Source organism: Leopardus geoffroyi, chromosome A3, assembly GCF_018350155.1.
Source record: "Leopardus geoffroyi isolate Oge1 chromosome A3, O.geoffroyi_Oge1_pat1.0, whole genome shotgun sequence".
NCBI lineage: Eukaryota > Metazoa > Chordata > Mammalia > Carnivora > Felidae > Leopardus > Leopardus geoffroyi.
Genome location: NC_059336.1, coordinates 113994784 through 114007101, shown reverse-complemented (window position 1 = coordinate 114007101; position 12318 = coordinate 113994784). Strand labels below are relative to the sequence as shown.

At 36.9% G+C, this 12318-nt stretch overlaps 1 protein-coding gene across 25 annotated transcripts in view; it reads left to right on the top strand.

Annotated features, from left to right (window-relative positions):
* BIRC6 (baculoviral IAP repeat containing 6) overlaps positions 1-12318 on the top strand; it is a 223456-nt gene extending 211138 nt beyond the window's left edge. For all 25 annotated transcript variants that reach the window (XM_045447194.1, XM_045447217.1, XM_045447216.1 and 22 more), the window contains 4 exons: positions 54-131; positions 6529-6717; positions 9663-9797; positions 11173-12318. In XM_045447194.1, coding sequence (XP_045303150.1) covers positions 54-131; positions 6529-6717; positions 9663-9797; positions 11173-11352 — 582 coding nt within the window. In that variant the 3' untranslated portion in view covers positions 11353-12318. The remainder of the gene's footprint in view (positions 1-53; positions 132-6528; positions 6718-9662; positions 9798-11172) is intronic.

The following is a 12318-nucleotide window of genomic DNA, read 5'->3' as shown; positions in this document are numbered from 1 at the left end:
TTTAAAAAGCACTCTATTCAATTCTGTATATGTTTTCTTCCCTTCTTCCTCAGGTTTGTTTAAGCATCTTAAATACGTGGCATGGAAGACCAGAAGAGAAGTGGAATCCTCAGACCTCAAGCTTTTTGCAAGTAAACACATTTCTCTGAATTTCACTTAGAAAAATAAGAACTATCTATATATATATTTTTTTTCCAACGTTTATTTATTTTTGGGACAGAGAGAGACAGAGCATGAACAGGGGAGGGGCAGAGAGAGAGGGAGACACAGAATCGGAAACAGGCTCCAGGCTCTGAGCCATCAGCCCAGAGCCCGACGCGGGGCTCGAACTCATGGACCGCGAGATCGTGACCTGGCTGAAGTCGGACGCTTAACCGACTGCGCCACCCAGGCGCCCCGTGAGAACTATCTATATTTTAAAAAAGTATGTTTTAGGGGCTCCTGGGTGGCTCAGTCAGTTAGGCGTCCGACTTCAGCTCTGGTCATGTTCTCATGGTTTGTGGGTTGGAGCCCTGCAGCGGGCTCTGTGCTGACCTCTTGGAGCCTGGAGCCTGCTTCGGATTCTGTGTCGCCTTCTCTCTCTGCCCCTCTCCCACATGTGCACTGTCTCTCTCAAAAATAAATAAACATTAAAAAAATAAAAAAGTTTAATGTTTCAGAGAAATCACCATAAATTATCCCTAGGTAAGCCTACTAAAGTTTGATCTACCCTGAAAAGATTCTTTTTCTATATTCTTATTTTGAATTAGGTGAAAGAAGATACAAAAAATAATTCTCAGGATGTCACTCTTTTGATTCTCTGAAGACTTTGTAGCATCCTCATGAATTAAAGAAATAATATCATAGTATAATTTTTCCCTTTTTGTTGATGTCGAGATTAGGAAAAAAATTTACATTGTTTACATGATTCATGCAGGAGAACTATAAGGAAGTCACTAGAATATTCCTCCCAAGTAACTACTACTTCATTTTAGAAATTCTTGTTTCAGTTGTAGTCTAAAAACCTTAAAATATTTTTTCTACATGTATGTTACTCTTGTCAACTCAAACTAAGCAAAGAAAGGAAACTCAGAGATATCCTATTTTTCATAAAGTAAATTAGATTTAGCTGAGAATTGAAACTTTTGTCGAATTTAGATAATTTTTTTTAAATGTTTATTTATTTTTGAGAGACAGAGAGAGAGACAAAACGCGAGCAGGGGAGGGGCAGAGAGAGAGGGAGACATAGAATCCAAAGCAGGCTCCAGGCTCCAAGCTGTGAGCACGGAGCCTGATGCAGGGCTGGAACTCATGAACCATGAGATCATGACCCAAGCCGAAGTCAGACGCTTAAACCGACTAAGCCGCCCAGATGCCCCAACAACTAATTAGTTTAAAATTTGATTTGCTTTTAACTTTTATATGGCTTATATATCTAATATATACCCAAAATCTTGTAAAATAAAGAAACTTCTACTCAGGGGTTTAAGTTTTACAAGTTTGGAAACTTAATTACCCGTGCATAAAAATGAGCTTTGTTCTATATTCCCTTTATTATTTGGGTTTATTGGGGTTTTTTGGGCTTTTTTTTTTTTATCATAATTCACAGAGTGAGGACGTAGTAGATAAATCATCTGTACACTGTTCTGTTCACTTAACATTAGAGCGTGTCCATTTTTCCAAGTTACATTCTTATAATTTTTCATTGCTCTTAATCTTTTGAATTAATATACTGTAGCTGAACTGGTTCTCTATTACTAAATTTTTTGCTTCTAATTTTTTTAGTTTTATAAGTAATACAGTTATTACATGACTTTCTTTATATTTTAGATAGTTTCCTGAATCAGGGTTTTCAAATCTGTGACAAATTGACTTGGGCAGGAGCAAGAGGAGACTCTCTCTTTTCTGTGGCAAGAGTGAATAGACTTGTTTTCTTCCAGATCTTAGGGGGAAAACTTTCAGTCTTGCCTCATTGAGTGTCATTAACTGTGAGTTTTTCATAAATTCTCTTCATGTTGACGACATTGCTCTTCACTCGTGGTTTGCTGAGTATTTTTATTATGAATGGATGTTGGATTTTGTCAGATGCTTTGTCTGCATCTGTTAAATGATTCTACTATTTTTGGCTTTTTATTTTATTAATATGATATATTAATTTTTGGACGCTAAACCAACCTTGCATTCCTGGGATAAATCCCATTTGATCTCTTGGTATAGAATTCTTTTTAGATATTACTGGATTCGCTTTGCTAGTATTTTATTTGAGGATTTTTGGCATCTGTATTCCTAAGAAATACTGGTCTGATCTTTGTGAGCTGGTTTTATTCACATTATACAAGAAATAAATACATGTAGGCAGGACCACATTACTCTTTGTTGTCTGTTAGAAACTTTCTTCAGAGGCAGACTAGAAAGGCTCAAGGAAAATTACTTAATTTCTCTTTGGTTAGATTTTAGGGCCTAACATTGTTTTACCCTTTTATTTATCACATGTGCACAAAGGATAAAAGTACTTTTGCCAGACTGAAAATCTTCCACAAAAATTTTTGAAGGTTGTATACAATCAAAAACAATTCCAAAATATTTGAACAGTGACAAGCTTTATTAGAATTTCTTGGTTTCTCGGAGTGAGACTGTTAGAAGAAGAATGTTTCTTTGTATAAAAATAATACATTTTGTAGTCTTATGCTGTAAGTCTCGTATCCAGCAGTAGTGTAGTAATAGTCTTAACTATTAGCACAGTTTAAAATCAAAGTCACGGGGCAGCCAGGTGGCTAAGTCGGCTGAGTGTCTGATTTTGGCTCAGGTTGTGATTTCGCGGTTTGTGAGTTTGAGCCCTGCATCGGGCTCGCAACTGCTGTCAGCCTATCAATGCAGAGACCGCTTCAGATCTCTGTCCCCCTCTCTCTGCCCCTCCCCCCCTTGTGTTCTTTCAAAAATAAATATTTAAAAAATAATAAATAAATAAAGTCAAAGTCAGGGGGACCTGGGTGGCTCAGTCAGTTGAAGTGTCCCACTTTGCAGATCATGATCTCTTCAGTCTCTCTGCTGTCAGCACAGAGCCCACTTCAGATCCTCTGTCCCTCTCTCTCTGATCCTACCCCGCTGGTGTACTCTCTCTCTCAAAAATAAATGAAATTTAAAAAAAATAAAATCAAATCAGAGTCATATTATTTATTAGGACTATCACCAGAATTTTTTACAGTAGCACCAAGTTATAGCATTGCTTACATAACTGGTTTTTAATGTGCTATAATGTACTTAAAATACCTATTATAATACCTTGTGAATAGTTTGTTCCAGTTGGATGTTAATAAAGATATCATATGCGAAAGGAATTGAACGTATTTTATGGTTCATGTAGTCAACCATTTATAAATGTTAACAAAATATATATTATCATTTCTCTTAAAATGGAAAATTCTGGAAATCAGCCACTTGTTTACAGTCCTAGTCATTTGCAGCATAATTTTCCAGAAGCAGGTACTTAATATTTTAAAAAGTTAAAAGCATTTTACTAATTAAAAGTGTTTCCTGGGTTGTCTAGGTGGCTTAGTCAGTTAAGTGTCCGACTTCGACTCAGCTGATGATCTCACAGTTTGTGAGTTCGAGCCCCACATCTAGCTCCCTGCTCTCCAGCTCAGAACTCGCTTCAGATCCTCTGTCCCCTTCGCTCTCTGCCCCTCCCCCTCTTGCATGCTCTCTCTGAAAAATAAACGTTAAAAAAAAAAAAAGAATATTTCCCTCGTACCAAAGATGTTATTATTTCTTATAATACAGTTTCTCATTGCAAATTAGTATTTTGGATTATATACTCTGTACTCTCCTATGTTTTAAATACCTGTGATAAAATTTTTTGATGTACCAGATCAAGTTAGACAATTAAATCCTCTGACAAGATACAACATGAAAATACAGGAAATCAAAAGTTGATAATCTCTAAGGGATGTGGGGTAGAAGGAGGAGTATGGCAAATTGGTGGATATTCTAAAGAATGAGTTGCAAAAAAAAAAAAAAAAAAAAATGAGTTGCAAGAATGGATAGTGGTAGGAATATAGTGACCAAATGAATATATACAATTGTAGGAGACAAGATTACTGACTACCTGAGTGGCCTAGTAGAAGACCATATGACAGGGTTAAAATTTTTATTTTGACACAGATAGTGAAAGGAAGGTGTTAGATGATTCTTGATTTAGTCAGTTCCTAAACAAATTATAGTGAAAACCTCTTGCAGTTTTGTGGATGCTTAATGTAAAACTAAAGAGGAAAGGGACTGTAAATTTAACCTATGAATAAAAGTCTGTAACTCTTGACTTTCTTAAAGTATCAAAGGATTGACTAGGAATCAGTGAACCTACGTTGCAGAATGAAAATCTATTCTGTTTATTATTAACTTAAATATAACTATGTAAATATGCTATGGTATGTAGCAGGTGTGTTTCTGTTAATTACCAGTTCATTGTCAGGTCATAGTCTCATAAAACACTTTAGGCAGATGGAGCTATGATAAATATTAGCTTTTTATTTGATCCAGGTAGCTCTTTTAAATTTTGTTGATCACAATGGAACTCCTACTGACTGCTTTTTTGCAGGACCCTATATTACCCTCTTATATTATAGATAAAAAGATTTCTATTTTCAGAGTAAAAATGATTTTGTTTTGCATTTTACTGTCTTCTGGATGCATGCTGTCATTTTTGCTCCAAGAAAGAATAGCTGCTGTTATTAATTACACTTAATTATAAGTGCTACTACTTTACCCCCTACAAAGTTTATTTAGTTCTCATAGCCAGTCTTTAAAGTAAGTAGGTGTGATCCTAATTTTACAGATAACCAAAATAGTTCTGAGGGGCTAAGTTATTCTGCCTTCTTTGATCTCTGACTTGAATATTACACGTTGTTCTCGGAGGTACCTGGGTGAGTCCGTTGGTTACACGACTGACTCTTGATCTCAGCTCAGGTCTTGATCTCAGAGTCATGAGTTCAGGCCTGGAGTTGGGCTCAGCGCTGGACATGAAGCCTACTTTAAAAAAATAAATAAGGTCTCAAGCTCAGCGCTCAATGTGGAGCCTGCTTGGGACTCTCTCTCTCTCTCTGCCTCTCTCCCCCACCTCAAGCACTCTCTATAACAAGCAAACAAATAAATAAACCACCAAGTAAATAAAACATGTTTAAAAATATGTATTATACATTGTTCTCAGGGATAATTTTAATATTGAAATTCAAATCCTTTTTAAAAAGAAATCTTTCTGTCCAAGGATTTATTGATTTACTGTTTTTTCATGCCCAGTTTTGTTTCTCTTTTTGTTGTTGTTATTGTTGTTGTTGTTGTTTGTTTGTTTGTTTGTTTTTGAGAGAGCACAAGCCGAGGAGAGGAGTAGAGGGAGAGAGAGAGGGAGAGAATCTCAAGCAGGCTCCACGCTCAGCACAGAGCCCGAGCAGGGCTCGATCCCACCAATCATGGGATCATGACCTGAGCCAAGATCCAGAGTTGAATGCTCAAACAGCTAAGCCACCCAGGCATCCCTTCGTGCACAGTTTTTATGGCTAAAGTGTACTGTGAAGTAAAATGACTAAAGAGGTCAGATAATCCGAGGCTCCAGAAGATTCCATAACATAAATATTATGATTCCCAAATAGCCGAATTCACTGAAGAAAAATAAAGTAGCGTCTATATACTTCCAAAATGGTATATATTTTAAAAAGCAAATAGTAGATGCCTTTAAAAAGTATTTTCTTTGGAATAAAAATAGGGGCGCCTGGGTGGCTCAGTCATGTAAGTGTCTGACTTTGGCTCGGGTCATGATCTCACAGTTCACGGGTTCGAGCCCTATTTTGGGCTCTGTGCAGATAGCACAGAGCCTGGAGCCTGTTTCAGATTCTGTGTCTCCCAGTCTCTGCCCCTCTCCCACTCTCACTCTGTCTCTGTGTCTTTCAAAAATAAATAAACATTTAAAAAAAATTTTTTTTTAAATAAAGATTGCCTCATGAATAGTTGTTCTTACCAGTGAGTCCTTTTTTTAACGTTTATTTACTTTGAGAGAGAGAGAGCGCATGAGCAGGGGAAGGGCAGAGACAGAGAGAATCCCGTTTGATCTCAAAACTGTGAGATCATAACCTGAGCCCAGATCAAGAGTCAGACTCTCAACTGACTGAGCCACCCAGGTGCCCCTAAGTGAGTATTGTTCAGAGTGCATGGTTAGCTTTATCCTCTTTGAGCATAAGGACAATTTGAGCTCAATAATGTCTAAATTGGTGTGGGGTGTTTATAAACAAATTTTTTTTTAGCAGTTTCAGGAAATATATTCATTTCTTTTTGTTTTTCAAGAATTCAAGAATATAAAATGTAAGATATATGAATATTTTACAAAAAACTACTGTGTCTATTTTAATATTGCTTTTAATAATATAGCATTTCAGTGTCCTCGTGATTAACATCAATTTGACAGTGATAAAAATATGTGGAAGCACATATTAAAATATACCAGTTTACTGGTAATAAAAATGTCCCATTATAATAGCTTGTCTTTATTTCTTTGTTCCACAGGTGTTGGTGTCTGTTCAGTCCCTTATATTAGTAGCTGAGCCTTACTTTAATGAACCAGGATATGAACGGTCTAGAGGAACTCCCAGTGGCACACAGAGTTCTCGAGAATATGATGGAAACATTAGGCAAGCAACGGTTAAGTGGGCAATGCTAGAGCAAATCAGAAACCCTTCACCATGCTTTAAAGAGGTATGTTCAATAAAATTAATGAAATATTTTATTAAAGACCTTATATAATACGGTTTGTTAGTATTGTACTTGCCTTTATATTTAGACAATCTGGGGTAAACTCAGCTACAGCCTGACGTGGGGCTCAAACGACAAACCACGAGATCATGACCTGAGCCAAAGTAGGATGCTTAACTGACTGAGCCACCTAGGTGCCCCTCGATTCTTTTTCTAGTATACCACATTCAGTCTAATGAAAAATCCTCTTGGCTCCACCCTTCAAGACATAATCAAAGTAAAACTGTCTTGCCATGACCAACCTATTTCAAGCCATGGTTAATTACCTCTTGCTTGGACAGTTGAAGTGGTTTCCTTACCAGTTATCCTGCTTCCACTTTTGTCCCTCGGCAGTGGTTTTCTACACATAATCTCTGCATTTCACTCCAGTCTGTACCATGGCCTCCAAAGTCCTATGTTGTCTGGCCCCTGTCCTTTCATTCTTCAGCATCTCTAGGAATTTTAAAGGCTTTTCATACCAAGTGTTAGAATGTGCAGCAGCTGGAACCCTGATCCACTCTGATGGGAATATAGATATCAGTACAGCCTCTTTGGAAAACTCTTTGGCAGGATCTAATCAGCTGAATATATGCTGAAAGACCAGCAGTTCCACTCCTTGGTGTGTGCTTCGTAGAAATTGGGTATAGTCTCTATACTGGGTATAGAAAATATTCATTACATTGCTCATAACTGCCAAAAATTAGAAACAGTTCACTTGTCTTTGAACAGAATGGATGGGCAAATTATGGAATATTCATAAAATGGAATACAGCAATGTGAATGAATGAACTGCTATGCAGGTTAACATGGACAAATATCATAAATACAATATAGGGCATAAGAAGCCAGACACAGATAGTACATTTCGTATGTTTCCTTTTATTAAAAGCTCAGAAATGAGTAAAACTAACTTTGGCTTAAAGAAGTCAGGATACTGTATACCCTTCCATGAGGATTTATGGTGAGAGGTAGCAAAAAGGGGCTTGCAGCCTGCTTGGTAATGTCCTGTTTCTCGTCTGAGTGGAGATTACGTTGGTGTGCACTGTGGGAAAATGCATCCTATTGTATGTATAATTTGTGTTTCTCTATGTGAAACTTCACTTTTAAAATGTATTGAAATAAGTGTGTAAGTGTATATACTCAGTTGAGGTATAATTTGTTGGTTCATGCATAAAAATTTTTTTCCGGAAGAAAAACCGTTAACACAAGGAACTCTGAGTTGGGGGATGACTTTTACAAAAAGCAGATAAGTATAATTTGAAACAATCTTTCTCATCCTTTAGAACCTGGCTCACATGAAAGGGGGCGCCCTTCATCCATGTATGCTTTCCTGATTTTCCCCTTCAGATGTGCCTCTTTGACTTCCCTGGGGTTTTTTGTTTGCCTTTTCTTCAGTTTATTTTATTTTATTTCATTTCATTTCAGTTCCATTGTAGTTAACATATACTGTTATATTAGGTTCAGGTGTACAATATAGTGATCCAACAATTCCATACATTTTTGTTTTTTTAAGTACCTCTTTCTGGTTCACCTACCTCTTGTCTGGTTCTGTGGTTGTCATGGTTCGTCATGTCAGGCAGTGTCTTACTTCTATGTCCCTGTAGGCATCAAGAGCAGAAACTGTTAAATGTAATAGGATCTGATTGGTGTGTTACATCCACTCGTAGTTTCCCCTAATAAAACTTTGTAGGTATTATTGCCTTTTCTTTAGGGGAGATAAGCTCATGGGAATATAGTGGCCCACCCAGCATACAGAATAATATTTTTTAATTGATTTAATAATAATTCCAAATTGATCTGTTTTCTGACTTACATTAATCAGAAGTAGACTCCTACTACTTAAACAGGAAGAAATTGTACTTAATTTTTCAGATAATTTTTTTAATTCCAAATACAAACTATAATTATTATAATGAAAGTTAACTTTATAATGTATTAATACTATTTTATCTAAAAATTAACCAGAAGATAAAATTAAGAAAGTAGTAATAGTGCTATTTTTAGGACTCTATTCTGATTTCTGTGTAAATGCCTTTGAGATTTGAATGTCTTTAGTTATTTAGGTATTTGTAGAGTTCTCTTTTCAAGGTAGAAAATTTGACAGTTTTTCTATTGTCAAAATTTTCCTAATTATTTTCTCCTGGTTATTTACTCACTTTGTGAATATACTGCATTATACACATCTTTATTTTCTCCAGTAGGATTAACTATTTTATTGTCTGGTTGAGCTTGGGCATTATTTTCTGTGTAGAGCTGGGCATCTCTGCACATGTCTTCTGATGTCAAAAGCATGATTCTTCCAGGGTACCTGGGTGGCTCATTCGGTTGAGCATCTGACTTTGGCTCCGATCATGATCTCACAGCTCATGAGTTCGAGCCCTGCGTCAGGCTCTCTGCTGACAGCTCGGAACCTTGAGCCTACATTGGATTCTGTGCCTCTCTCTCTCTCTTTGCCCCTAACTCACTCGCATTCTGTCTCTCTCTCAAAAATAAACAAACATTAAAAAAAAAATTTTTTTTTTAAAGCATGATTCTTTCTTGTTAATACAGAATTCACTAAATTAAGTTGTATGGAGACAAAAACATTGTAACTGTCTTTTAAATTTCATTTCTTTGTGGGGCACCTGGGTGGCTCAGTCAGTTGAGCATCCAACTTCAGCTCAGGTCATGATCTCACAGTCCATGAGTTGGAGCCTCGTGTCAGGCTCTGTACTGACAGCCTGGAGCCTGCTTCTGATTCTGTGTCCCCTCTCTCTCTGTCCCTCCCCTGCTCACGCTCTCTCTCTCTCTCAAAAATGAATAAACATTTTAAAAAATGTATACATTTCATTTCTTTGTCATGCCCCTTATTCTGTCTTTTAAATTCTGATCTTAACAAACTTTGTTCCCTTGGCTGTTTTATTCTTAAGGTTATACACAAACATTTTTACTTGAAAAGAGTTGAGATCATGGCCCAGTGCGAGGAGTGGATTGCAGACATCCAGCAGTACAGCAGTGATAAGCGGGTAGGCAGGACTATGTCTCACCATGCGGCAGCTCTCAAGGTGAGTAAGCCTTCCTAAAAGGAGCCCTATTGTATATTCACTGACGGACCCATGGCCACCAAACAGTAAAGGAATCCGAAGGATGCAAAGATTAAAACCTTCAAATTTTTCCTTCTCCTTCCCTAATTGTTTTCTCCTGTTGTCCACAGTGGAAGGGGAATTGGGGTAGGGAACTTACGAGTCACCAGCGTGTTAATCCATTTTAAAACCTTACAAATGGCTGCAAGTGTGTAGTTGTCTTACCTTGTTTATGCATCTTAGACCTCCGACCAAAATTTAGTCTCTCTGAGGTCAGAGATTTTATCTTCCTTATTCTGCTCCTTTTACATTGTCAGTGTTGAACACTGTGCCTCCTACATAAAAACTGTTTTGTAAATGTTGGTTAGTTAATTTTCAAAGTCAGCTATTGACAACAACAAAATTTCAAACCCCTGGTGTGATATTTGAGGCCATTTCTCTCCCACTAGAAAATTGTAATCCACAACTTAATATTCATAGACAACTAATCACTCTCTGTTAACAAGTCTGTATCTTTCCCTTAATGGCAGTATAGTATAATACAAAATTATACACTCTCTCTAAATCTTCTTTTTCATTTGGTTAAATTAAAAAAAAAATTATGTTGGGGCACCTGGGTGGCTCAGTCGGTTAAGCGTCCGACTTCGGCTCAGGTCATGATCTCACGGTCCGTGAGTTCGAGCCCCGCGTCGGGCTCTGTGCTGACAGCTCAGAGCCTGGAGCCTGTTTCAGATTCTGTGTCTCCCTCTCTCTCTGACCCTCCCCTGTTCATGCTCTGTCTCTCTCTGTCTCAAAAATAAAAAAAATAAACATTTAAAAAAAAAAAAATAAATAAATAAAAATTATGTTGATAAAATTGTTTCTAAGGTTTTTTCTAGCATTAAGTGAGATAATTAGTGTGAAACATATTGCAAATGTTATATACATCGACCTGCTGTGCCTGATGAATCTCATTTAGTAAAATAATGGTGGGTTTATTTTCATTTATAGACTTTCTCTCAAAAATATTTAGCCAGAGGCAAGATATATGATAAATCAAGAGGTTACTCTCTTTAATTTAAAAGAGTGAATATTGCAGAAGAACGGTATCTTCTATATCATAAGTAATGCTGTTTTGCTCCAGGGATGGAGGCGTGGGTAGGGTCTATGGGCATGCTACTCAGGGCTTTTTAGCAACGTCAGTTATTTTGAGGTTCGAGATTTTTGCCTCTTACAATAACTAGCATAAGGAAGGTGTTCAGTAAGTATTTGTAGGCCTAATGCTTTGGGTTTTGTTTTAAACTCATCTCCTCTCTCAGCTGACATTATGTTAGAATCCCAGGGTTTATTCCAGTATCACCTACTCTCCCCCATGTAGCGTCACACTGCTCAGCTCCGGGAAGAGCTGCTAAAACTTCCCTGTCCCGAAGGCCTGGACCCTGATGCTGATGATGCCTCGGAGATGTGCAGTGCCACAGCCGGTGCTGAGGGGACTCTAATGCATGATCAGGTCAAACCCAGCAGCAGTAAGGATCTCCCCAGTGACTTCAAATTATGAGCTGCGTTGACATGGACTTCGTAGACACAAAGGCTTTGAAGCACAAGCCAAATATGTCAATATTTGTATGTAAGAAACTAATTATGTAATAGTTATTGAAACTGAAACTATACTATGCCCTTAAGGAGATCCAGTTTAATTCAAGGTGATCTTTTATTTACCTGTACAAGAGTGTAAACTTTTTTGTGCTTTTATTTTTCAATTGTGAGAACCACTGATTGGTATGTTCAACAAATTTGTGTATACAAAGAAATGGATAAATCACTGATATATAAGGGAAACTACCTTAGGAAAGAATGTTTACTGAATGTTTATTTTATTTTTTTTTTTTTACTGTAGAGTGAGGGGTTGTTAACAAAGAATATATATTGGTCATTCTTACAACTACTATTTAAAGTCAGCAACTTTTCACTGAATTTGATAGATTTTATGTTTGGCCATATCTTCATGCTCATATTTGATTTCTGAAGACCTCCTACATACACTTAAATAAAAGTTAAATGGACATACTCCCTCTTTTTTGATTTACTGGTACATTTTTTAAATGATAAATATGCCATAAAATGCATTATAGCTGGAGACTTGCACTTGTATGGATGAATTTATTACATTCAACGTATTTAATTTTATGCCTTCTAATTCTAAGATGCAGAAAAAAATAAATGAACATGATTTTATTCTATGCCAACATTTGGGCCTGTGAATGTATCCGTTATTTGAATTTAAGTATATGAAAAGGAATGGTCAATTTGAAAAGTCACTCTAAACTGATTTTTTCCTAAAGGGCTCCTTTTTTCCTGGACTCTGGTTTTATTACTAAAGTCACATGTATGTGTTAAACATTGAGGCTCTGTAGAGCAGAGAGGATACCTCTCTGGTGCTGTTACAGTACATTCTGTACCTGCCATATAGGCTCATTTTCATGCAAATTCTTCCTAGAGCCAAATAAATAAAGACTTAGGTGTA